A 26,221-nucleotide genomic window follows, 5' to 3' on the forward strand; every position below is an offset into this window, starting at 1 on the left:
TTTTTTTTTTTTTTTTTTTTTTTTATTTAAAATTTCAATTTTTTTCAATGGTTTCAAACTCTTTGAGGTCATAAGAATTCTGAATTGTATTTCTGTATTACTTAAAACATTTGTGGGTATTTTCTTTTATGGTATTTAACATTCTCAGTTTGTGTCATTGGTACAAATTTTTCAAGGTTCTCATTGTAATTTTATATGACTTGACTCATTCAGGGGTTTATATATTCACTGTGGTACAGAACTATAATCGTGAAGAAACTGATGTACAGCACAAGCTGTTTGCTTTACAGAAAAGAGGATTTTTTTTAGGTCACCTGAGCTTTTAGCTCATTTAGTGACCTATTGATATCCGTCGTCCGTTAACATTTTACAATTTCAACTTAAGCTGAAATACTGCAAAGGGATTTCATTGAAGCTTCTTGGGAATGTTACTGACATCTCCCTGACCAAGTGTTGTTATTTTTCGGGTCGATCAGAAATCCAATATGGCCAACACGGCCGCCATTTTGTAAAAAACTATTTCAAATTTAAAGTAAAGTTCTACTGGGCCGATTTAACTGAAACTTTGTTGGAATTATTGATTCATGGTCTTGACAAAGTGTTGTTTGTTTTCGGGTCGATCAGAAATCCAATACGGCTGCCATTTTGAAAAAAACTATTTCAAACTTAAGTCAAGTTCTACTGGGCTGATTTACCTGAAACTTGGTAGAAAGGATTGACTCATGGTCATGACAAAGTGTTTTTATTTTTCGGGTCGATCAAAAATCCAATATGGCTGCCACGGCCGCCATTTTGAAAAAAACTATTTCAAACTTAAAATCAAGTTCTAATAGGCCGATTTAACTGAACCTCGGTCTAGGAATGATCAACTCATGGTCGCGACAAACTTAACTTAAGGTTATACTTAACTATTTTTTACTCAAATTGGTAGGGATGATTGACACCATTAACTCCACTTCATATTTCAACAACAAAAATAAATACTGTAGGACTCCGGTGACCGTTAATGTTCATGGGCATCTTGTGTAATATTGTCACACTTTAATGTGTTCTCCGGAACAGGCAATGTGTAGTTAATGAACAAAATGATTCAGAAATACAAACTGATATTTTCTATTCCAATTGTCTTTTTACAAATTGTGTCACTTCAGTTGGGTTTCATGTAATAGACCTGATACTTGACTTAACCCTTTCACCACTGTAGACCATAATGGACTCATCCAGATCAATGCATGGTAGAGTCTACTAAAGTTACATAGGGGTGAAAGGGTTAAGTTAATGTCTTAGTGTTGAAAGCTGTGCTGTTATAATATTTTAATGTTAATATTATATTTCATATTGATACAAATTTCAGATTCTTCCTCGGATGATGATAGCATATTTGGGGAAGAGGTATCCCGGGACTTTAACCGCGGCGGTCGTTTCCGTGACAGTGGCGCAAGTTCGTCGTCATTTTCTGACGCTGGGGCATCACCACATCACCAAGGAGGGCGAGGAGAGCGACCACACAGTGCGGCGTACGCCATACCAGGAAACACGTCACGCCAAGCCTTGGCAGATGTTCTCCAGAGCTCCAGACATTGTGAGTGCTCCTGACAAAGTCGAGTGGTACAGGGCTTAGTTTGGATAATATCATGGTCACAGATGACAGGGTTTTACTCATAATGGTTTACTTGATATGACTTCCAGTTGGAATTTAAGATTAAAGGTCAAATCTTAAATGGAACGTACTTAAGGAATCGGTAAAAAATTCCTTTGAAAGCTAATTCCTAGCTATTGAAAGCCCGATTAATTTTTCACCTGTGGTGTAATTTAACAGACAATATTTACATTTGTGTTGCGAACGCGCATCATGGAATATGTTTGAACGGAACAGTGTTTAAATGTTTAAAAAAGATGCATTTCAAACCTTAATTGATATTCCTAAGTTTTAAAAGTACTCAAGGATACGAAATAATGATGGGATACACATTTCTGTGGTATGCTAGCATATTTATAAATATTTGGAGGGTAAAAATTATAACTGTCAGTAGGTGAATGTCTCTTAGTAAATGTCTCTTACCATTACTGTTTACTGATGGATTAAAAATTTGATAAAATATTTTGAAATTTTGAGAGTTTGATGTTGCAACTCGAACAGTATGGCTATTGGTTAGAATATATAAAGACATCAATAAGCCAAGGTAGCTGGATGTTAAATACTAGGTGTAATCTTTGATATAGATTGAGGAATTTCTTCCATTTTCAATTAATTAGTACATATGAAAGAATACATTCAGTTCAAAAATAAACTTCAAATCAATGAATCCTCTTTATGCACCTAATACAATCTTAATTAATAATCCCTTTTTTTCACAAAATTTAGTTATGCAGTTTTCATTCACAAAATATGTGATGATTTGATGACCTTTACCCCACAACCTCTTATACATTACTGATCATGGTCTTGTGTGTGTTTGTCCTTCCTAGCACAACCAATCCCACAGCAACCAGATGTCACTAACAATGCCAAGAGTATGCGCCAAGCAGATCGCGTCGGCCATTATGCTCCCGCTCACCTCTCATCCGTGCGCATGACATCCACTGGTCATGTTTCTGGTCTCCAGGACGATGGTAAATTATCCTGGTCGACAAAGTGCTTGATATTAAAGAAAATTGTTCAGTTTGTCCAAACGCTTTGCAGACCTGGCACAAACAACTTTGACTTGCTGTTTTGATTGGAATGTTTAGCCATTAATCATTTTCAATTCCAAAGCTTTGAAATGGAAAATAAAAAATCATAATAATCATTTGAATACATGACGTAGACCAATCATAACTTTTTACCTAAGAACTAACTCATGTGTAATCTGTTGCAAGATCTATTTATAGATATTTCAGGGGTTCAGAAATAATATTGAGCACACTAATCTTTCGTAATAAAGTGAAAATCTACGCTAACATTCATATCGTCATTGGTTTGAAAGCGCTAATTTTAATTCACCGATTTAGAAGTGTGTATTTGGTTTGATAGATAGCAAGAATACTTTCTGATAAAAGCCATGTGTAAAATAGGGCTAATTTTAGTTCACCGATTTAGAAGTGTGTATTTGGTTTGATAGATAGCAAGAATACTTTCTGATAAAAGCCATGTGTAAAATAGGGCTAATTTTAATTCACTGATTTAGAAGTGTGTATTTGGCTTTATAGATAGCAAGAATACTTTCTGATAAAAGCCATGTGTCAAATAGGGCTAATTTTAATTCACCGATTTAGAAGTGTGTATTTGGCTTTATAGATAGCAAGAATTCTTTCTGATAAAAGCCATGTGTGAAATACTGGTGTGTTAATATGATATTTTGTTATTTATGCATTTATACGGGACAAATTTTAAGATTTCAAGACTGTTGGTCGCATAGAGTTATTTTATTTTACTAGAAATGTGTTCGCTGTCATATTGAATACACTAATTTATTGCAACTTAAACCTCAGAAATAAAACTGCAGTCCAAAGTATCAAGCACAGAAACTAACAATTAATGTTTTAATGCAAGTGACAAAAGAAGATCTGGATAATGTGTTAAATTTTATTTTGACCATGTTTTGTAGGTCCACGCCACCAAGGTAAAGTTTCAGCTAAAATTCAACAGCTGCTTAACACATTGAAGGTAAGTGAGGTGACAGTCAGATTATCTCCCTTTATCAAACCACTAGCAGGGCGTAAAGTCAGTCTTCTAATTAAAATGATTATTCAGTTATTGTTATTAAATTGACAAAAAATAATAAGTACTTACGTTGTATTTATTTTACAAATAATAGTGTGAAACGCCATAGTTTATGCCACTTTACAAGGAATACTTTAAAAGTGAGGAAAATGCAAGATGTAAGGAAATCATGTGATTTCAAAAATCAAAATTGATGTTTTAAGATTCAGTAGCTTCCCTCCAAGAAAGAGGAAAATGTTGTAAGTGTACATTCCTTTGTACCTCCCAGTCTCAAGTTAACTCACAAAGGGCTAACATTGTAGCTGTATTGTATAGCAGGAAAAGTTAGAATTGTACAATTTAAAAAAAAAAAAAAAAAAAAAAAAAAAGCCAAATTAAAAAAAAAAAAAAAAAAAAAAACAGAAGCCGAATTCAAAAACACAGGGCAAATTAAAAAAAACAAAGACCAAAGGATGAATTATTGCTGTTTATATCAAACGACTGATGCTTTGGGATAGGCTTGTCTTAATTGAAATTGATCAATATTTTATAAAGAGTAAAAGTCTGAAATTTTGTTCTTGATCAATATTTAAATGAGCATTGTTCATAAGGGGTTGCTTATAAATGTGAAGTTATTTTTGACCCCACCACTGGCATATTATCAATTACAGGTGCCTCCCACAAAAGTTTTAATATCAAATCCAGGCATAATAGTCTTTTATATCGCGTTGAGCATATAGTACTGTCCACCAGGGGTTACCCTCAACTGTACTGGACACGACTGGCTTAGAGAAAGTAAGATATCTGTTAAGTATTTTAGCAATTACTGTATATGATTAAATAAACTTTGACTTTGTTTTTACAGAGACCGAAGAGAAAACCGCTGAAAGATTACTTCGTGGAAGAGGATGACGCTTTAGAAGGTAGTTACTTCACCAGTCTGCAAACAGTTGTTTACTCCAAACTATCTGCCGAAAGCTCATCTCCATGATACGTTTTTACTACCAACAAACTTACTGCTATATACTGTTTTCTTTAAATTATCTTTATTTCTCATATTACGTGTTTACCACCAGCATACTTACCCTGCTACTTAAGGTTTCTGTAAATTACCTTTATTTCTCGAGATATATATTTTTGTGTTAATTTGCAAGGAGAGACGGTTGTGAGTTCAAATATCTTCGGGACATTTATTCAGACGCTGTTAAACATGGAACAGGTAGCTTTTATTGTTCCTTTTGTGAATTAAAAACCACGCAAATAAGTCGTCGGAAACACAATCTCGAAAATATGTATACGCAAAAATTGAGTGTTTTACAGTATAAAGACCTGAGGTTTGGCTCCAAGGTTAAAGAATAGTCTCCTGAACATCTTGCTCTATAACTTAATGGCTAGATGAATTTCTTAGCCACCTTCTCTTATCGCTCTACCCCAACACACACACCATTTTTTTTTTTTAAATGTGTAGATGTTGTTTGATACAGGAATGTGGCAGGGGATTACCCTATGGGTGTGTTTATTAACCATTGTACTATGTCATCTCTAAGAAAAATTAAATATTTCTCCAAAAACTTTCTCAAATTTTGTTTCTTTAACATACTTCAAACAAAACATTATTAGTCAGGGTCTATAAATAGACTTGGATTGTCACCCCTCTGCCATCCTCATTTTCTGCCAAATTTGGATGAAATTTTATAAGTTTTCAGTACCGAGATTACTGAAATTTAAGTTCACTGCCTGAAGTAAAATTAAAACTTAAAGGCTACTGTTACAATAAATAAAAACTGCACTTATATACAGAATAAGAAATGTGGTGGCGATGTTGATGTTTCACAAAATTTATTCTGAATATCTTTGTTTTGTAGCTCCTCAGCCTGACCCTAACGCCCCAAAACCAGAGGGCAGCACCCTCACACCAGTACCCGGAGAACAGCTGGTCGTAAGTAGAGGATATCCGACAAGTGATGATAGATATTTCTTTCCCATTGGACAGGTTTATCCCCCGTTTTACTGGTGCTAGAGAATTCTATCTACTCCGAGGGCTAGACAGCTTACACGCATAGTGACATCACAATGGAAGAACAAAGACGTGACGTCATGAATTACCGCAATTTCAGGCCTAATTGTTTCCTTAATTGTGTGTTAAAAGATGAATATTTTGCATATATTTCAGCAATTCTGGTCAATATATGGAAAAGAATCAATCTATTGAAGACAAGGATATCCAACCCTTGTGATAAGATTTTTTAGTGTCCATTACACGGCAGAGCCTCTCGGGTTAGATACCCCGTTCTCAATAGATGATGGGGATAGGTTCTATTATTATATTCAGTCAAGGGAACCCTTTCCAAAGAGCAGTTGTCGAGTTTCAGCGAATGGATAAAATTTGAGAAAAGTCTCGTATCACATCAAATATAAATCATTATCTATTCACATGATTTTATCATTTAACCCATATCTTCCAGAAAAAACACATTTTAGTTTGAATTTTTCTATAAGAGAACATTTGATGTCAGACATGGTATCTCCTAGTGCAAGTTGTGACTCACAAATACTCAGACGTCATGCTGTATGGTGTTATTTCACACGCTGAAATTGTTCCAAATTCTTTACTTGAAGCCAATGTTTTGAGTCATGACAGCCTAAGTGTTCTTACCTCAGTACCCAACATAACTTCCCTTAATCTCTAATAGTTTTCCGAGTCTTCTCAACTGTGAAATAACTAAGAACCCATTGTTGCTGAAATTTTATGACATTTTGGAGTTTTCTTTACTTTCTTCAGGTAAAGTAGAATAAAAATAATGTTTCTGACGTATGGCTTTCTACAGGTGCCGTCTGGCCTTCCCCGTAACCTTGAAGCAGCACTACAAAGATACGGGTCCTCTACATACAAGGCCAACGCTGTTACGGTCCTCGACCAGAACGGGAAACCTTCCATCAACCTCACTTACGGTGTGTAGCGTCACAGTTACCATAGTAGCAATGCTTCAAGATACTTCAACAGTTACCATAGCAGCAATGCTAAAAGATACTTCAATTTTCAAAATGCTATATTGACATCTCTTCTATATATATATTTCTTATATATTTGCAATTGATTCTGGAAAAGCAGTGTTCCCATTGAATTTTGGATTGGGGGGGTGATTCTGTACCCTTAGGTTCTAAGTTAAATATGGCAATTCTTGAAAACTGGGGGCACAACCAACTGTTTGGAGGTGAAAAGCACTCATTTGGGGGTTTCTTGAAGCACTGGAATATTGTGAAAAACGTCAGATAATGTATGTTTTACACTGATTTAATTTACGTCAGAGATAACTAGGTCTGACCTGGAGGCAAATTGATTTCACAAAGAAATGATTCTTTGGGAAGGATATTGGTTAAAATATTGCATGTTTACATCTGTATGTCCCCAAAAAAGGAAAAGAGGGGCAGGCATTAAATGTTCGTATTTCTGTCCGTCTGTGTGACATCATGTGTTGTCACACTTGATATGTGGGTATATCTTGAGGAGTACTACATCAATATATCAAATATAGGTCACTGTGACCTCTATTTACCACTTCAGTGACTTTGGTTAGACTAAAGGGCCATTTCTTAGATTAAACTTTGTGTTTACCTCAATTCCCATCAAAGTTTGGGGAGTGAGGCTATGCATATTTAAAAAACAATAAAAATATTGTAGTTGGCTTTTAGCTATGTATATTTTGGCGGTTCTGTTCCCAGCTAATTTTAAAAATGAGAATTGTTAGAAACGGCTGTATTTCTAAGATATCAATTTATGGAAAAGAAGAAATTGGTTAACCAAGGCAATTGTCATAAAGCAGGAAACTATGTAACAGACAATGGGCTGTACAAAAATATGGAAGAAGTATGGGAGAGCAACCTGTTGTTGATACCCAGTTTTAACTGTCATTTTTGTTTTACAGGAAAGCTGCTGAGTCGTACACATAAAATTGCCTACACCATGCTCCACAAGGTGGGGCAGAAAGGCGAGGGAGGAATAAAACCTGGTGACCGGGTACGTACCGGCGCAAATTTCGTGATTAGTTTTCTGTGACGACTTTATCACATAAGTGCTATATGTGCTGTTACTTGTAGTCATAGAATAAAACGGCCCATCACATTTAGACTTTCCGGAAATTATTAATCAGCTACATGAAAAGGGTCGCACACTGATGACTTTTGTGACATCACGTTATAACCAAATAGGAGTGTTACTGAGGTAACAGTTGCCGCCTTGTCATGGAACTGTCCTTGGTTTTGTATTCATATCAACAGTGAAGAATTATGGGTTGTTCCAGAAACAAATCTGATGTATAATGTGACCATATCATGCTGCATAGATTCCGGGCACCTTGTATGTCTCATGCTCTTAATTATCATTCAACTTGCCCCGAAAAATAAGAACCAAACATTGTAGCTGATGAAAAAACCTGTATGTCATGTACATTGAGCTTGGTGAAAAGGTCAGCTGTTACAATCAAGAGGTGTTTTTTGAGGCCTGAGAAAACCGGTATTTTATCTTTATTTTTCTCATCCTTAAACGGGTCTGATCTAATTTTGAAACTTGCAGGATTAGTCTGTGGATCTGACACAGGCTGCTGATTTCCAAAGATTGGCTCTGTTCAATAGTTAGATGAGCTAAAGGATGCAAAGTGGCGACAGTTTTTCTTTAACCTTTAAAATTATATATGTATCATTATCATACCATATTTCGAAATTGAATATCAATAAGAAACATGTTTTGCTTTGTCCTTTCCTCAATAGGTGGCGCTGGTGTATCCAAACAACGACCCGATCTCGTTCAGCTGTGGGTTTTATGGCTGTCTGCTGGCTGGTGTGGTGCCTGTCCCTGTGGAGGTTCCATCTTCACGACGGGTAGGTACAGGGTCACAGCATGTACAGGTCCCTCTATACAGGAAATATATTGACAGAATTGGAGTCACTTTGGCATCCTGCCTCCCCTACATACACCAATACATGGATCCTTCTGTAGAAAGGCACTGTACAGGAATCTTTGACAGAATCACACCATAGCACCCTGTCTCCCCTAAACACAACAATACATGGATCCTTTTGTAGAAAGGCACTGTACAGGAATCTTTGACAGACTCTCACCATAGCACCCTGTCTCCCCTAAACACAACAATACATGGATCATTCTGTAGAAAGGCACTGTACAGGAATCTTTGACTGACACTCACCATAGCACCCTCTAAACACAACAATACATGGGTCCTTCAATAGAAAGTAAATGAAAAATAGTTTTCCAGACATAATTAGGGTAAATACAATACCCTGTCTCTGCTTCACAAAACATGGGTCTGTCTATAGACAGTCAACATACATGACACATCATGACAAAATTGGGGAAAAAACAGTATTGCATGTGTCCCTTCATGTACAGGCATCGCGAGAAAATCACAAGAGGTTCAAAGATTTAAAGCTTACAAACAAAACCAATTGGGCAGTACAGCCATGCTTTTTCCATGTGAGCTATATAGGATGGCAAGAGACTTGCATGAAAATGAAAATTAAATGTAATTCGCTAGCCTAGAGCTCTTCCAGTATGGGTTCTAAGAATAGTTATCCACAGTATCTGATTCGGTATGTCTTGGAATCGGCTTTAGTGTGACAGGACGGGGGGATTGCTGTTGTAGACAGGGAAATGACTACCAGGGCTAGTCTTGTTGTGCTAGTAGTTGTCATGGGCTACAGTTTCTTCACCTGTTTTGCGACGTTTTGATTTCCCTGCTATTTCACATCTATCCACATCTTTTTTTACAATATATATATATATTAATGTTTTATTTAAATCGTAAAGTGGGCGTTGGCTGGTTCAGTCTGTGTAATGATTGGTTGGCCGTCGTACCCCGAGTATAACACGTGATCATTTGTGTTTGCCTGTAAACACACTAATAATGAAATATCCAAACTTTGGGTATGGAAACAGGAGATCTGTAACAATACCTGCTGTTAAGCTGCAATACTTATCAAACATATGTTTTTATCTATCTATTTTTTAATTACATATTTTCCATTAAAATGTTTTAATATTAAATTACCATATTCATCGATACCTGAGCTGAGCTCCAAAATTGTAACACCCTGTATGAATTGTGGTGCTATTTTGCCTAAAATCTGGTATTGAAATAACAAAACATCTACATGTTTGTGAAACATCATTATTGATCCATAATGTTTTCATGTAAAAAAATCTTATAAAAGCCTAGCAATTAGTTTTACAAAGTCAGTTACGGTGTGAAACATCATTATTAATACTATATAATGTAAAAAAAAAATCCTATAAATACCTACCTGACGCGTTATAAAGTCAGTAACGTTCCCAGAGTTATTTTCTGTACTCGTATTAACAGCATTCATAACAAATGCTTATAACAAACACTTCTGGGTCAACACGGCTTGGTTGTAAGCAAGCATTTAAAAAATTAAACTTATTTGTTTTAATGAAATTTTAACAAATATAATTTCCAACTTCTTAACACTGGCATGAATCCTCAAATGCCAGATGGTAGAATATTCGCATATCATTTAGATAATCAACATATTTCCCAAATTTTCATTTAGAACTTTTCACTTGAAATCTCCTTTTTTCAATATCAAATCACCTTGATCAAATTTGAACAAGTTTTTCCGAAGATTTGATTTGGAAAACTGATTTGAGCATTCAAATCAATAAATAAAAGATGCATCTAAGCATATATTTACCATGATTTATTTTTTTGCATCATCCCCCCTTGTTATATCCTCATGTCCCAAGCTTCCCTCATTTCAGCCCGTTGTTGTTGATGATAGCAAGGTAAGTTAAGAAATAAACTCATTTTAACCACAACATTTCACTTCCAAAAACTATTTGTTTTTCAAAATGTCCTGTTGTTGTGTGTTTTTGCATTGTGTGCTACTTTGACTGTGAAGACAACACGCCTTGTCTAAGTCCTGTGTTTGTGTTTGACTTTATCTAGCATTTGTATGGCGTAGCTTTAATTAGGGGGAGGGATGGGAGGGAAGAGGGGGGGGNTTGCAAAGGTAGAACTTTTTTTGTTAAATTCATTATTAGTGTTTTATTTGTCTTTTTCCAAAAGGGAATCATTTTTCTATCAAATTCGGAAAAGCAGTGAATATTGAATCAATGTAAAAGTAGTGAGCTTTCACAACTTAATCGAGTCAAATTATAAAAGTAGTGAGCTTTCACACCTTAATCGAGTCAAATTGTAAAAGAAGTGAGCTTTCACAACTTAATAGAGTCAAATTGTAAAAGTAGTGAGCTTTCACGACTTAATCGAGTCAAATTGTAAAAGCAGTGAGCTTTCACAACTTAATCGAGTCAAATTATAAAAGTAGTGAGCTTTCACGACTTAATCGAGTCAAATTGTAAAAGTAGTGAGCTTTCACAACTTAATCGAGTCAAATTGTAAATAAAGATGAACACTTGAACTTATGATTTACAGAAGCAGAGAAAAAAAAGCATGGCATTTTGTAAAGCAAAAACTTATTTTTTTTATTGCTGAAATAATTTTTCGTTTTGGTTCTTGTGGGGAATTCAAATAAGCATATTTCAAATTTAACTTTTGATATGACATTATCTTAATTAACTGACAAAATGTCATAATGACACAAGTGATAAAGTTATAAAACTATTTATTTACTGTTTTATTGCAAAACGATGCATTGCTATGAGTTGCTGATATGAACATTTGAATGGCTTTCTATTTGCTTCTTGAGCATTTTATGTAGCATCTTGAATGATTTTTCTTCTGCATGGATGTAAAATTTCTACTGTAATACAGGATGTCATAAAATGGTACAGAAGAAGCTGATAATAGTTCTACATGTTCTAATTAGGTACATTAATAAAACAAATATATACGTATATTTGGTTTAAAGAGTTCCTGAGTCTGCAATTTATATCGTGCAGTTCTATGTTTATTTTCGTAAGATTTGATCATGTCTCCTTTATACAACTCTATGAGAATGATGAAATTATAAAAAATTAGGAGGTTTTTTTTCCTGATCTCATAAAATGAGAATCTGACTGTAGTGTATAGACTGTAATATCAGTTCTTCAGTAAGTGTGAAAAAAGACATAATACTAAGTGTACCTTACCCCTTATATAGTAAATCTCTATGTGTTAGTATATTAAGTACTTCTAGCTACTAGCTCCAGACTAGAGGGAATGTATTTTCTATGTGAAGAAGAATGTTTTTATAAATTAATTTAGCAGTTCTAAGAGTCGCAGACTAGAAAGAATAATCAGCGTATTAGCCTGCTTTAATGATTTTCTTGGCTATTCAGACTGGATTATTGAGCATGACAACGTTATTATTTACCACCCGGAGACTGTGATCAATTGTGATAATCATTTAAATATTGCATGTGACATATCGACTAACGCTGCTTTAACAATAATTTGCTTTGCTGGTCACTGTAAGGTCACTGTAAGGTCACTGTAACTAACATTTGGCTGTCACTCCTGACCTGAACTTTACTGTAGCTATAGGTACTGTTTATTGTCGGTAAACATTACACCATAGAAACTTCCCCTACTCTACAATTGTCTTAACCCTTTCACCACTGTAGACCATAATGGACTCATCCAGATCAAAGCATGGTAGAGTCTACTAAAGTTACCTAGGGGTGAAAGGGTTAATTGGACATTAATTTAGTTATGGAAATTTTTCAGTTGATCATTGATTAATTATCATGGAAAAAATATTGGTCAGGGTCGTTCCAGTCTTAATCTAATAGAAGTCAACCTACGAGATAGATAATGTGTATTTGTAAGAAACAGTTTGATGGTTTGGAATAATCACATCACCCATACATAACTAATTATTTATTCTGTCCCATTGCCTCACTAAATCTAATTCTGGAATAGCCATCTCTTTTAGTTATTATAGATATTGAATTTAATAGTGTAGACTAATTAACAGTAGTCATTAAATGTAGATCATTAACAATTATTACATAAGTTGGTTTGAAGAATACCAATAGTTGGATATAGTTGCCTTGTAAATTGACTGTGATTTTGTTGTCTGTAAATATATAGTGATTTCAGTTTATTGTTGATTTCAGTTGTATTGAACTTTAGAAAACAATACAAATTTTTGTGATCCTCCTGTTTCCAAATAACATGTAGAGCATTGTAAAAAAACCAATGATAAGATATAGTTATTACCAGGTATGTAGATTTTAATAATTCAGATATTTTCATCAACAAAAAATGCTTCATTATTAGCTGATGTGAAATTGTTCAATTTGCCAAAATAAAACATCAAAAACTCCGGCAGTATTGTCCTTGCTTTACATAGCTAAATAAAATGTGTTTTCTCAACATTAAATAATATGACAATAGGTATTAAAATTGAAACTGTTAAAATTTGTATATCAAATAGAAGATGGATAATACTTTCCATTTTAAAAAATGAATAGTTCTTAAACATTGCAGTTTAATTTGATTTTTTTATTTGTAGATTGTATCAAAAAAATAAATAAAGTGCTTTTGTATTATGTTGACATTCAGTTGCAGCTTACATCACATTCCAGGTTGCAGGGAATTCCTTAAACTACTTAATCTTCTTGTATATAAATATGAATTTCATTTTAGTAATAATTATCATAACTTAAGTATGCATGTTCATTACCTACATCCATCTTTTTAGCTCCAAAACTAAGGGTTAAACAAATTCTACCTTCCCTACCTACCCCCACGGGACCCGTATCTCGACAACGGACACAGAGTGATCTCCCTTCCTTTTATCTCAATTCTGCACTTTTTCATAAATTTTCTGATTTTGAACCCCCAGCATCTATTTGACCCATATCTCGACGATAGAGACACAGAGTGATCTCCCTTCCTTTTATCCCAATTCTACACTTTTTCGTAAATTTTCTGATTTTGAAACCCCTGTCCCACTTGAAATCACCTTCTGTAAGGACACTTGAAGACAAGATTGGTTCTCCTTACCGCTGGTATTGTTTCTATAAAGGTGATTTTTATTTCCCCAGGACGCAGGAGGACAAGGTATAGGTTTTCTCCTGGGCAGTCTGAACGTCCAGTGGGCCCTTACCTCGGAGGCTTGTCATAAAGGCATGAGTAAATCATCCAACGGCGATGTGGCAGCCTTCAAAGGTATGACGTCGTAGACTTCCGTGACGCGGAAAATAACTTCAGTGTCCCATACTTTGAGAGTACTTACTTCAGTGGAAACAAATTTTAGCAAATCATTGACGAATTGGCACGCTTGCAAGATATAGAACAGAAAAGTGTTCGGAAAAACTTTTTAGGAAGCGCAATCATACATTAGCGCGATGTTTAAAGGGTGAAAAGCACTGAAATTAGGAAACCGCTAAAATTTGTTCGTTTACAGTATATCAGTCATTCAGCTTGTGATATTGCTGAAATCCTATTAGAAAATTTTAATGGGACTTACCTTGTTGCCTATGAATCACTATATTATATGCACATACTTGGACAAAATACCAATTCATATTAAGTTCTCCAGCTTAATTTTTGTCGGTGAAGATGACAATCCGTGAGAACAGATTTGTAAAAAAAGTATGAAAGTATGTCAACCTATTTACACATGAAAAAAAATGACAATGGATATATTGTTTCCAATGTACTGATTTATTTCTAGGCTGGCCTAAGCTTAGCTGGTTCATCACAGATCATCTAAGTAAACCTCCTAAAGACTGGCACCCTCCTCCAAAACAGTCAGAAGATGTCCCTGCTTATGTAGAGGTAAGTGTATCTCCTCACAGTAAGTAAACCTCCTAAAGACTGGCACCCTCCTCCAAAACAGTCGGAAGATATCCCTGCTTATGTAGAGGTAAGTGTATCTCATCACAGCAAGTAAACCTCCTAAAGACTGGCACCCTCCTCCAAAACAGCCTGTTGACTCAACGTCAACAAATCAAAACATCCAATAGCTTCCCAACTAACACAGGAAGAATCCGTTTAACAAGGTTGTTACATCACTGTTTGGTCCTGTGAATTAAAATAACCACAAATGTCAATGTACAAACAGTAAGTAACATGGTACCAAAGGGAAGGCAGTCACTGTAGGGGTGACGGTCACCAGCAGTGCTATCTCGTGTAACTAAGGCAGCTGAAAATAGCAGGCAAAGATCAGGAACAAGGTTAACCATGGACAATTTGGCATATCAAGGTGTTCAGACATGCCTGGACCAAAAATAAAATGCTACCTTTCACTAGTTTTAGGTATTTTTACATAAAGTCACTGATGAATCACATGGATGTTTAAGGAAATCTTATAAAACTGAGTACACAGTAATTAGATAGAATTCTTTGTTTATTGCTAAATATTTGACAGTTCTGCCTATTAAGTCAATCAGATGCATTTATCAGAAAAAAATGTCTGTGCCGTCAAGAGTAACAGGGATATGCAGAGGTAACATATATATATATATGTGTCTATTTTACAGTATACACAGAGTAAGGAGGGAAGTACAGTAGGGGTGAAGGTCACCCGCAGTGCTATGTTGTGGTACTAATATATATGTGTCTATTTTACAGTATACACAGAGTAAGGAGGGGAGTACAGTAGGGGTGAAGGTCACCCGCAGTGCTATGTTGTGTCATTGCCAGACACTTACAGTAGCCTCCAACTATACAGAAGGTGAGTTAACTCATTCACCCCTACATATTTAAACTGGACTTGCCCAGTCCTTGATTTTGTAAGGTTCAAATCTGACTTTAGGGGTAAATGGGTTAATAAATGGGAAAAGTTCAGGGCTCAACAAAAGATTTATCCAAAAGTCAATGAATTGTCTATGGCTATTGGCTCTGTATGGATATATTATCTGAATATTTTTTGACTTTCAATCAATATTTCTTCAATATTAGCTTTGAGGTTGCTCAAATGCATGAATCCAGAGCATCAATCCTGGAATCTTCCACAAGTTCTATGCAACATAGTTACATGTCGGCGAATGTTAAATGTCATTTTAACTCTGAATAATTTGGCGATTAATCTTTAAACATTTGCCATCAGCCCATTCTAACTGATATCCAATCTTTCTAACTGCTATATGAGGTGTAATGGTGAACAGTTTCAGTATAACCTTATATACTCACGTTCTTCATTACAGGTGAAGTGATGGTGTGCGTTCTAGATTTCAAAAGAGACGTTGGCCTATGGCATGGTATTTTATGTGTAAGTTTCATCATGAGTGGAAAAAAAGTTACTTATTTGTCGCTAGGAATAATAAGAACATTAACAGTGAATTTCAGTACAGCAATCTTCTTCCACCCTTTTAAAAAGGGACGTTTCAAAAGGTGAACAATGCATCATACTTGTAAATGATGGGGTTCCATAGAAATAATGGTCAGATCCACTTCAATATGTTTCTAATCAAGAAAATAGACTTTGGCTTTGTTTCTTATAAACGAAGGGAAAAGAAAAAGATATATTAATAGGGGAATGGTGCTGACATTTCGTTGCCATACTACTATATTTAACCTGGGGTAAAACCTTATAGGCCAGCACATAATCACTGGCGCAACGTAGGGGATTGGCTTCTTACAGAATGATGAAAAAGTATATGTTGGCATTTCCTCTGATAGACAATAGATATGGGTGGGCTTATTACCAGGCATGGGCTTATTGCTGGGAAAATGCTGTATGCCATTGGCCCATGGAGTAGAAATAAGGAGGATATGGGTTTCTTTTGATTTTTGGCCATAAATCCCAAGATAGGCTTATTCTATATCAGTTATATAATACTTTTTTAAAGACTTGTAATAAAAGATATTGGTTCATTCAATTATGATGCATTATAATATTTCAAATTTGTTTTCTCTGTTACAGAGTGTATTTAATGGCATGCATGTGATATTTATACCTTATTCCCTGATGAAGATTGACCCAGCGTCCTGGATGAAAATGATAACAAAATATAAAGGTGAGCAACACATCGATTGTTTTTGTCATTTTTAGCTCACTTGGCCTTAGGGTTGAAAAGAATTTGCAGTGAAAACTGTCTTTTGTTGAAGGTATTCTCAGTGTTGAAACATATCTCCTTACTCATACCAAGTTGTATTACAGTACAAATAGAAATATAAAAAGATGAATGTGCAAAGAATATCAAGCTGATGATAATTGTTGTTGACTGAACCCTTTCAACACTGTAAACGATAATGGGCTCATCCATAGCAATGCATGGTAGAGTCTACTAAAGTTACATAGTGACGAAAAGGTTAACTCATTCACCCCTAAAATTTCATAATGAACTTTTCCAACCTTTGAAATGTGTCTTCAGGGGTGAATGAGTTAAATGATAAAATGTTCGAGTCCTAATTGGGTATTCGTTTTCAGCTAGATGTGTACCTTCCTTCAATGTCCACAAAAACTTAATGTTAATATTGTACAAATAATTTTTCTACTGTTGTAAATTCTTTAACTAAAAACATGAAGATTGTGAATTCTTGGCTTATAGCAAAATCATATATCTAACTCCTGGTAAGGAATTTTCTGCTGAATGACAAACTAAACTTTTGACAATAACAGACTAAAACGGCGTGTCCTCTAGGATTTGTATTTGTTAAAACCTGTTTTATGGTGATTGTTTGGTGTTATTTACAGCTTCCGTTGGAATTGTCAAGTCGCGAGACATGCACTGGGGCCTGTTGGCACAGAAGGACCACAAGGATGTCAACTTTAGTTCTCTACGGCTGCTGCTGGTGGCTGACGGGGCCAATCCGTGTAAGTCTCCTCTACAGTCCAATAGTGTCAAAGGCAATTAATGTTTCAACTTCAGAAAAAGGACTAAAAGAAAGAAAAAAACAGATATAGATATAATGTTAACCTAAGATTTTACGTGACGTATGGATGCAACAACTATTATTGCATGGTTCTGACCTCTCAATAGCTGAGTGCTAAGTCACTGGAGACGAGTTCAGTAAGAAAACCCTACTTTATTTTGAAATGGGAAGTTTACGATAATAATTTCTTTATTAAACAATTTACAATATTACAATATAACTTTGATACTGAAAGTAACTTTATATTGGCAAGAAATTAACATTTGCATTCATTTGAGGAGCCTCGTGTACAAATTTACATCTTTGGGAATATTTGTATACCCCCGCCATAAAAATGGGGGGGAGGGGGCATATAATGTTGCCCATGTCCTTCCCATCCGTCCCGTGAGTGGGGGCATTTATGTCTTACAGACATTTTCTTCTTTCCATAGATATTTGTTATGAATATTGAAAAAGCATAAAATTTGGAATTTATTCTTAAATAAAACTTTCAGGCAAATTTTGCAAAACAAAGAGCAGGCAACACTAATTGAATTGTCAACATTCTGAAACCTTTTGTTAACTCTGTTCATGTACTCGATAAGGGAGATAACCAGTACACTTGCTGTTGACAGGGTCCCTGACATCATGTGATGCCTTCCTCAACGCGTTCCAAAGTAAGGGTCTGAAGTCGGAGGCGATCTGCCCGTATGCCAGTTCCTCAGAGGCCCTCACTGTCTCCATCAGAAGGTGAGTCACTCCACCCAGGTTATCTAACCTTAATTCATGTACATGATCAGACTTCTAACTGAGTATATTACATATGACCTTGACATTATGTAGTGACCTTGACCATTAATGTGTTCATACAACCCACTTGTTGCCGTATGTATAAGGTATGACTTTGATATTTGTATATGACATTAACATGATTTACCTTGACATGTGTACTATCTGACCTTTGTATTTGATTATGATGTGACCTTGACCTATGTTTGTAGGCCTGGTAAGACGAGTGCCAGTAAGACAGGACGAGGTATCCTGTCAATGCAGGGTCTAAGTCACGGCGTGGTGCGGGTCGACACTGAGAATAGCCTCACTTCACTCACGCTTCAAGACTGTGGCCAGGTCATGCCAGGAGGTCAGTAGAGGTCACTAAGGTCAAAGAGGTTCTCAATAAAAAGTGCCATTTTATAATGCAGTGTATATGAAGTTGGCCTTGCTATGTTTCTTGATCAAATGATAAGAGAATCTCTCTGTACTAGTAAAATAACATTTTGTGTAGGTTTGATTTCATGATAAATTTTTCTTGGAGAATATTGGAGAAGTCACTACTAGTGTTTTCAAAGTAATATTTCAGTATGGGCTACAGGGTTATTTAGGGGCAGGGGTGAATTTTAACCTATATAATGAAGTACAATGAAGTAACACATCAGATCTAACAATCAAGAGATGGAATTTTTGTCTTTCTAACGTCTCTTATGTTTTTGCTCATTTTGGTTTAATATGTAACCTGGAATAAATAGAAATTCTTATTTTGTCTTGTAACTTTACCATAAAACTGACGGTATCATATTATTGTGTAATAACAATGTCTCATGTCTCCTTGTTTGTAGCTGTGATGGTGGTAATTAAAATAGAAGGACCGCCGATACTTTGTAAGACGGACGAGGTTGGCGAGCTGTGCGTATGTTCTGGTTACGCGGGCACCGGGTACTGGGGCCTACAGGGAATCACTAGTAACACTTTCCAGATTCAGCCCTTCCACGGTGACGGCCGGTCTGCCGGGGAGAAGATGTATGTGAGGACCGGACTTCTCGGCTTTCTGGGTCCCGTAAGTCTTGTTTTTACAATATACAGTACATTTCACTTAATAGCATGTCGCTTAATGTCACTTTTCTGGTATTATCATGTTTTCTTGATGCACAGTTTTTCCTGCGATAAAATGTATGTAATTCAATTCTTATATTATCACTTGTTTTGGTGTCGATTTTGCTTGATATCACTTTATTTTGGCAACTGTCCCAACAAATCAATGAAATTAACAAATAAAAGACGATTATTTCACTGTTAATAAAGAAAAGCTGTGTCAGTTTCAAATATTTTTACTAAACGATCTTTTTTATAAAACCATAACACTTGGACATTTAATTATGGTCACTTCAAGGTTTTGACATCAGAAATGGTCAGAAAAAGATGTTTTCTTTTTATGTCATGCTCTGGTTAATATCATGTTTTTCTCTGACAAATGAGAAGTGATATTAAGTGAAATCTACTGTATTGGTTTTGTTTACCTCAACCAGAAGAACATGCAGAAGTGACATAGGACAAAAATGAAATTCAGTTTTGTCTTATTTAGTGTTATAGAGGTTTGTACGTGTAAGTAATTGCTTTAAAACTTAAGAGATGTTAACTCTCAAATATATATTTGGTGTTTATTGTAAAACTTGTTAACTCTCAAATATATATTTGGTGTTTATTGTAAAACTTGTTAACTCTCAAATATATATTTGGTGTTTATTGTAAAACTTGTTAACTCTCAAATATATATTTGGTGTTTATTGTAAAACTTGTTAACTCTCAAATATATATTTGGTGTTTATTGTAAAACTTGTTAACTCTCAAATATATATTTGGTGTTTATTGTAAAACTTGTTAACTCTCAAATATATATTTGGTGTTTATTGTAAAACTTGTTAACTCTCAAATATATATTTGGTGTTTATTGTAAAACTTGTTAACTCTCAAATATATATTTGGTGTTTATTGTAAAACTTGTTAACTCTCAAATATATATTTGGTGTTTATTGTAAAATTTGAAATTTTAGCTTGTTTTGTTTTCACAACTTAAGCTCTATTACACAGGAAATGAATTCAAAACAGGAATAGGGCATACGTACAAGTACAGATGTGGAAAGGGAAAAATAGAAATCTGCGTGAGAGGGAAGTGAACTTTCCAAAAGAACAGTGGTGCGTGTGTGAAGACCAAAATACTTGTCCTCCATTGATGAATATAACCGATGTGTTGTGTTTCAGGGAGGTCTGGTGTTTGTGTGTGGCAGTAAGGAGGGTTTGATGAGTGTCTCGGGTCGCAGACATAACACAGATGACATCATCGCCACGGTGTTAGCAGTAGAACCAATGAAATTCATATACAGAGGGAGGTATGTATGTTCACGATAAACCAGCATGTCTTCACACAGGGAAGAACATGCCAGTATGTATTTACGTTAAAAGTTGTATCTTTGAATACAACTTTTTAGTGTGTATGGCTATAAGTGACAATGTTGGATTGAGATGTTGTTATCGAATCTGATGTAAAAAATCTTTTGATCTATCGGTTTTAACATTGATGTCCTAGTATGAGAGGGAGCCGGGGTGGTTAAGGCATCTGACATTCTGCTATCACTTGCCCTACTCCAATGGCTCACGGGTTCGAGACCTACGTGGGGCAGTCGCCAGGTACTGGCTGTAGGTCGGTGCTCCACCATCAAAACCTTGCACGTCCTTAAATGACCATAGCTGTTAGAAGGACGTAAAACACAGACAAACCAAGTATGAGAATTTGGGGGGGGGGGGCAAAANCTAATATGTTTCTTACATTCCTATGCAATATTAATATGTTTTAATGATTTCTTATTTCCTCATATTATGCTGCAGTGTAACACTAATGAATGTGAATACCAGTCAGACACAAGTCTAGTTAATTAATACCAGTCAGACACAAGTCTAGTTAATTAATACCAGTCAGACACAAGTCGTCTAATTAATTTACACCAGGCCACAAAAAGTTTCCTGAATAACTACCAGGTACCAATTTCAACATAACTTTTGTCATTTCACTCATTAATCAACAGAATTCAGTCGTCAAATCTGTCAGCTTTAGCAGATATTAATAAATTTATTTCCCTTGATATCGAAGTTTCACTTTCTTCACAAACAATGTACGCATTAAACGTGTCGCAACGTTTCAAGACCGACTGGACGCTTTGTCAAGCTATGACAAACGTTGCGACACGTTTAATACGTACATTGTTTGTGTAGAAAGTATAACTTTGTTATCACATATTTCCAAACTGATGAATCTTATTGAAGATTTATCTCCCTTGTTTCACAGGATTGCAGTATTTTCCATACCAGTGCTGAAAGATGAGAGAATTGTGATTATCGCAGAGCAGCGACCTGATTGTACAGAGGAAGAGGTAAGTGTTTTACAGATTATCTTGGCCGCTCTATGTCCATTCATTTATTTGAACCTTGTTCACATCCCCAGTTTATAGCTTATTTTGATACTGTAAAAGCACTTATCCAAACCTCGCATGTCTCCTGTTCAGTTTGGTAAGTTGGCTTGTTACAGTATTAATTGAATGCCTTACCAGATCATCTGCAAAACCATTCTCCAATTATATCGGTACCTTATGGACTATATGCACCTTTTTTTTGTCAGGTTTACAATGTGTTCAATGCTTTTTCAGAGTTTCCAGTGGATGAGTCGAGTTCTCCAGGCGGTAGATAGCATACACCAAGTAGGGGTGTATTGCCTAGCTCTAGTCCCTCCAAACTATCTCCCCAAGGTAAGTAAAGCCTCTCAAATCTAGGGCAGTATGTCCTTTTAGAGTTATGTTGGATTATCTGAGTATACAGCATTATAGCCTGTGTCTATTAATCTATAGGTAAGGAGGTTTGTTTAAAATTTGAATTGCCAAGCACTAATCGAAAATGTAAAATTTGGCATAATGAGATTGAATAAAAGTTGAGAAAAGAATTATGCAGTATTAAGCTGTATCAGCTTTGATGTGAGTTGCCTTATGCTTGACTGTTTGCTTCCTACTTTTCTAATCAAGATCAGCACTGTAAAGTATAACAACTCGCTTACTTTTCCTCCAGGGCCTGTATTCTTGAAACCGTTTTCATGCTCAAGCATGGATTCTGTGCTCAAACCAGCTTTCTTGTAACTCACTTAAATCATGTCAAACGATCAAAAAGTCAAGTGTAAACATTAAAAACAGTATTTGGCTTTAAGTCTTTTCAAATTGTTTTCCAAATATTTGTAAAAATAAAATGTTCTATTAACTTATAACTGAAACAAGAAATTCGGCTTGAACACAAAATCCATGATTGAGCACGAGAATGATTTCATGAATACGGTCCCTGGACTCTCTGTTCAAACCCTGCTAAATAAATGAAAAAAATTGTATGGAAGATATTTCCAAAAATACTAAGACTAATGAATTTTAAAGTTAACACTTTTGGATTCAATGGCAAGAAACCAAAGAAATACTTTTCCGATTTAAGAATATGTTGTTTGGAAAATTGATGTCATTTGCCTGACATCGACTTTATCAGTTGAGCCTAGGAATTGATATTTTGATACTTCAATGTTTCTATATAATCCTCTTGGTTTGCAGACACCACTTGGTGGTATTCATCTCCACGAGACAAAGAAGAAATTCCTGGACGGATCTTTACACCCGGCCAATGTGTTGATGTGTCCTCATACGTGTGTAACCAACCTCCCTAAACCTCGGGAACACCGGCCAGGTACCTACTGTTTACCAAATAATGTCTGCTCTGTGCCCTGCGTAATGAAGGGAATTTATTATGATGGCCATTACTAGTATACAGGAAGCACGGTAGTCTAGTGGTAGGACGCCAGGCTCGTGACAGAAGGGTTGCGAGTTCAAGTCATGGCACTGTGTTGTATCTTTGAGCAAGATACTTTACTCTGCTTGTTCCAGTCTACTTAGATGTAAATGATTATGTGGATGGGCAGTGCTAGAATTGTAGAATGCTAGCTGTGAGTGCCGAAATGGCAGCACTGGCTGTATGCTCGCCAGGGAGTTGAGAAATATATTGGCTAGTTGCAAAGGCCCTATAACCACAGATAATAATTTTTGAAACACTTTGAGACGACCTGCAAACTAGGTTGTGATAAAGTGGTATATAAGAACCTCGAATTATTTTATATACAGCTTACACTATACGTTATTACACCTTGTCTGATTGGATTATATTGATCACATGACTGGGAAATATAACATCTTGTACGTTTACCCTATCGTGTGCTCGTGTTCCTCCAGTCATATTTCCTTTATTCTGAGCATCTCTAGGAAATAAACCAGAGGCGCCACAACTGAGTTTCGAGTAACTGAAGCAGATAACAACAATGGTATGGAAGCCTTGGCATCTTCACTGTTGTGTTATTGTTCTGTTTTGGTCTAACAGAATATTTATTGCTCCTGTGGTAGGGAAATATGATTCTTTGTTTCCTCTTGATTAATCATGTTTCACTCTGCGTCACCATCGTGAAACCTGATTAATCAGGAAAACCAAAAAAGATGTTTCCTTACCATAAGGGCTATTAATGTACGGTGTTTTTAATTCAAAGGATTGCATTTTTACATGGTTAATTGGTTTTAACTGGTGAACAGTGAAACATTCCAGGCATATACAATACGTCTCTTTCAAGTTTCCGAAACTAAAATTTTCATTTGCAATGTACAGGTTACTGTGATTATTTATAAGGAAAATCATGGTACTTATTATTCACAGTCTTGGGCTTCTTGGTAAATTTTAGAAAATGGTTAGAAAGTGTAAAACTTTGAAAGAATTGTAACGCAACTGTTACATATTGCATAATATATGGAAAGACTTCTATCAGATTAGAATTCAGAAATAGGGACAGTATAATTGTGACCACTTATTTGATTACAGATGTCACGCCCTCCGCTGTACATGTAGGGAACATAGTACAAGGGGCTCGCATGGCCTGGGCACAGGGGAGAGAACTGAGCGTGTCAGACGAGGATTCGGACTCCGCTCGAAAGGTACCGGTACGGCAAATATCATTTTCATCATCATCATCAAATTATTCAAGGGAAGTTGTTATTTTCTGAAGCAGTTTTTTTTTTTCTAAGTGAACATCAGGTGTTGAAATTTACATGCTAAATCTGACTTAAAAATTCATTCATAAAAATGTTAATTTTCAATCAAACTTTAAAAAATCCATTTGTTGAAAATAAAACAATAAAATGAATTATTTCAATGTGTTTTGGAATAAGTAATTGTGTTCCTAGATCAAGTTTGAAAATTTAAAAAGCACATCATGAATTTTCAGGTTTCTTCATGGATTGTTAAAGATCAAAGAATGTCTATTTCTAATATCACTTCCCATCATTATCATCATCATGGGTATATATCTATATGTGATCTCGGGACGTCTATGACCAGTGTGTGTCTACTTGTGTATACCTGTCTATCTTACAGCACCAGTTCCTCACAGAGATCCTACGCTGGCGATCACAGTCTACACCGGACCACAATATCTATACATTGCTCAATTCTAAGGTAGGTAACTCTATAAAAGAAAACATAAGCTGGTTGTCCTGATAGTAAGGAAAATATTTTGGAATGCTTTAAACATATATACTTTGTCAAGCAATCAATATAGAATGTTATAATATATCTGGAATTGGAGGTTTTCCTCTGTTAAATCTGTTCACCATTCATTCTATTGACTATTCACAACATCTAATACTTAATCAAAAATCTGTATTTTTTATTTGGATTATAAACTTATCTTAGACTGTAATATTCAAAAATATTTTCCTTGCCGAAAACACTCCAGATAAATATTGAGTATTGTATAAATGAATATTTTTAGGGTGGAATATTTTCAATCAATATTCTTTTATATTTTCAATAATCTTGATGTTCATAATTATGAAGAAGACTGATTAATGATTTTCAATAATTTGTTGTTGTCTAATACTTTCAATTTAATATAAAAACCTCTGCAAATATTGGATATTTTAGCACAGTAAGATATACATGTAAAAAAAATGCCAAAATGTTCACATCCTAAAAATATTCACTCTATTGTATTAAATATGTTATAATGTGCATTTTATTTTAAACATATTTTGTGGTTTTAAATGGTATTTCTATGGAATTATGGCATAATTTTTACTGTTGTGAATTTATTTTTGTTTCTCAGTTTAGTATTATTTTGGTATTTTTGGTTTTTTTTAGTTGTATTTTTTTGTTTCAATGTTGTTGTAGCCCAAGTATAAAATCTGTTTCCCCACGTAATTGTTATAAATAACCTGTTTCACATTTTCATATTTTCTGCAATGTTCTTAATGTTTGTTGGATATTTTGTTACCTTGTACTGGCTGGAGGATTTTTGCATTTCGTTTTATTTTAACAAAACCACAAATGGAACAGATTTTTTTTTGAAAGAATGAGATTTTACCATAAAATGGGAAAAGAAATAAGCATGATTCATTTACCCAATTTGTTTCTGGTTTGAAGTTGAATGCAAACAACATACAATTACAATGTAAATGATGACATTCTTTAGACAAAATGGCAGAGCAAGAAAGCTGCATAATTTTTTTTCTCACAGTCTTGTATTTCGGTAAAGAATGCAATCAAGTTGAGATATGTCTATAGTCTAACTCGACTACAAATCTTCTATTTGTTAACATTTACGTTAAAAACCACACACAATTAAGTTAAAAACCACACACAATTAAGTTAAAAACCACACACAATTAAGAGAACATTGGTCAACGAATTGAAAAAACACTTTTATTTTAATAAGCAAAATAATTATACTTCAAAACAAAATTGTTTTGTTTTTTGTTAAAATTTAATGGGAGCCAAACTATCTTTGTTTTCCTGCTAGACTACAAGTCCTCTTTGGAGTCTGGTTTATGTTTTGATTATTTTGAATTGTTTTTTTTTTTTTTTT

At 35.1% G+C, this 26,221-nt stretch overlaps 1 protein-coding gene across 1 annotated transcript in view; it reads left to right on the forward strand.

Moving 5' to 3' along the window:
• Nucleotides 1–26,221, forward strand: part of LOC110460110 (disco-interacting protein 2 homolog C-like) — a 114,104-nt gene that overhangs the window by 65,060 nt on the left and 22,823 nt on the right. Inside the window, exons 5-27 of the mRNA XM_021512834.1 lie at nucleotides 1,355–1,582; nucleotides 2,470–2,613; nucleotides 3,588–3,646; nucleotides 4,548–4,605; nucleotides 5,548–5,621; nucleotides 6,511–6,634; nucleotides 7,609–7,700; nucleotides 8,450–8,560; nucleotides 13,710–13,833; nucleotides 14,342–14,445; nucleotides 15,241–15,343; nucleotides 15,816–15,880; nucleotides 16,535–16,628; nucleotides 17,309–17,428; nucleotides 18,102–18,216; nucleotides 18,468–18,607; nucleotides 19,083–19,300; nucleotides 20,503–20,630; nucleotides 21,584–21,668; nucleotides 21,942–22,040; nucleotides 22,875–23,007; nucleotides 24,181–24,299; nucleotides 24,733–24,813. Coding sequence (XP_021368509.1) covers nucleotides 1,355–1,582; nucleotides 2,470–2,613; nucleotides 3,588–3,646; nucleotides 4,548–4,605; nucleotides 5,548–5,621; nucleotides 6,511–6,634; nucleotides 7,609–7,700; nucleotides 8,450–8,560; nucleotides 13,710–13,833; nucleotides 14,342–14,445; nucleotides 15,241–15,343; nucleotides 15,816–15,880; nucleotides 16,535–16,628; nucleotides 17,309–17,428; nucleotides 18,102–18,216; nucleotides 18,468–18,607; nucleotides 19,083–19,300; nucleotides 20,503–20,630; nucleotides 21,584–21,668; nucleotides 21,942–22,040; nucleotides 22,875–23,007; nucleotides 24,181–24,299; nucleotides 24,733–24,813 — 2,618 coding nt within the window. The remainder of the gene's footprint in view (nucleotides 1–1,354; nucleotides 1,583–2,469; nucleotides 2,614–3,587; nucleotides 3,647–4,547; nucleotides 4,606–5,547; nucleotides 5,622–6,510; nucleotides 6,635–7,608; nucleotides 7,701–8,449; nucleotides 8,561–13,709; nucleotides 13,834–14,341; nucleotides 14,446–15,240; nucleotides 15,344–15,815; nucleotides 15,881–16,534; nucleotides 16,629–17,308; nucleotides 17,429–18,101; nucleotides 18,217–18,467; nucleotides 18,608–19,082; nucleotides 19,301–20,502; nucleotides 20,631–21,583; nucleotides 21,669–21,941; nucleotides 22,041–22,874; nucleotides 23,008–24,180; nucleotides 24,300–24,732; nucleotides 24,814–26,221) is intronic.

The sequence above is a fragment of the Mizuhopecten yessoensis genome, unplaced genomic scaffold (genome assembly GCF_002113885.1).
Source record: "Mizuhopecten yessoensis strain PY_sf001 unplaced genomic scaffold, ASM211388v2 scaffold10323, whole genome shotgun sequence".
NCBI classification, from domain to species: Eukaryota; Metazoa; Mollusca; class Bivalvia; order Pectinida; family Pectinidae; genus Mizuhopecten; species Mizuhopecten yessoensis.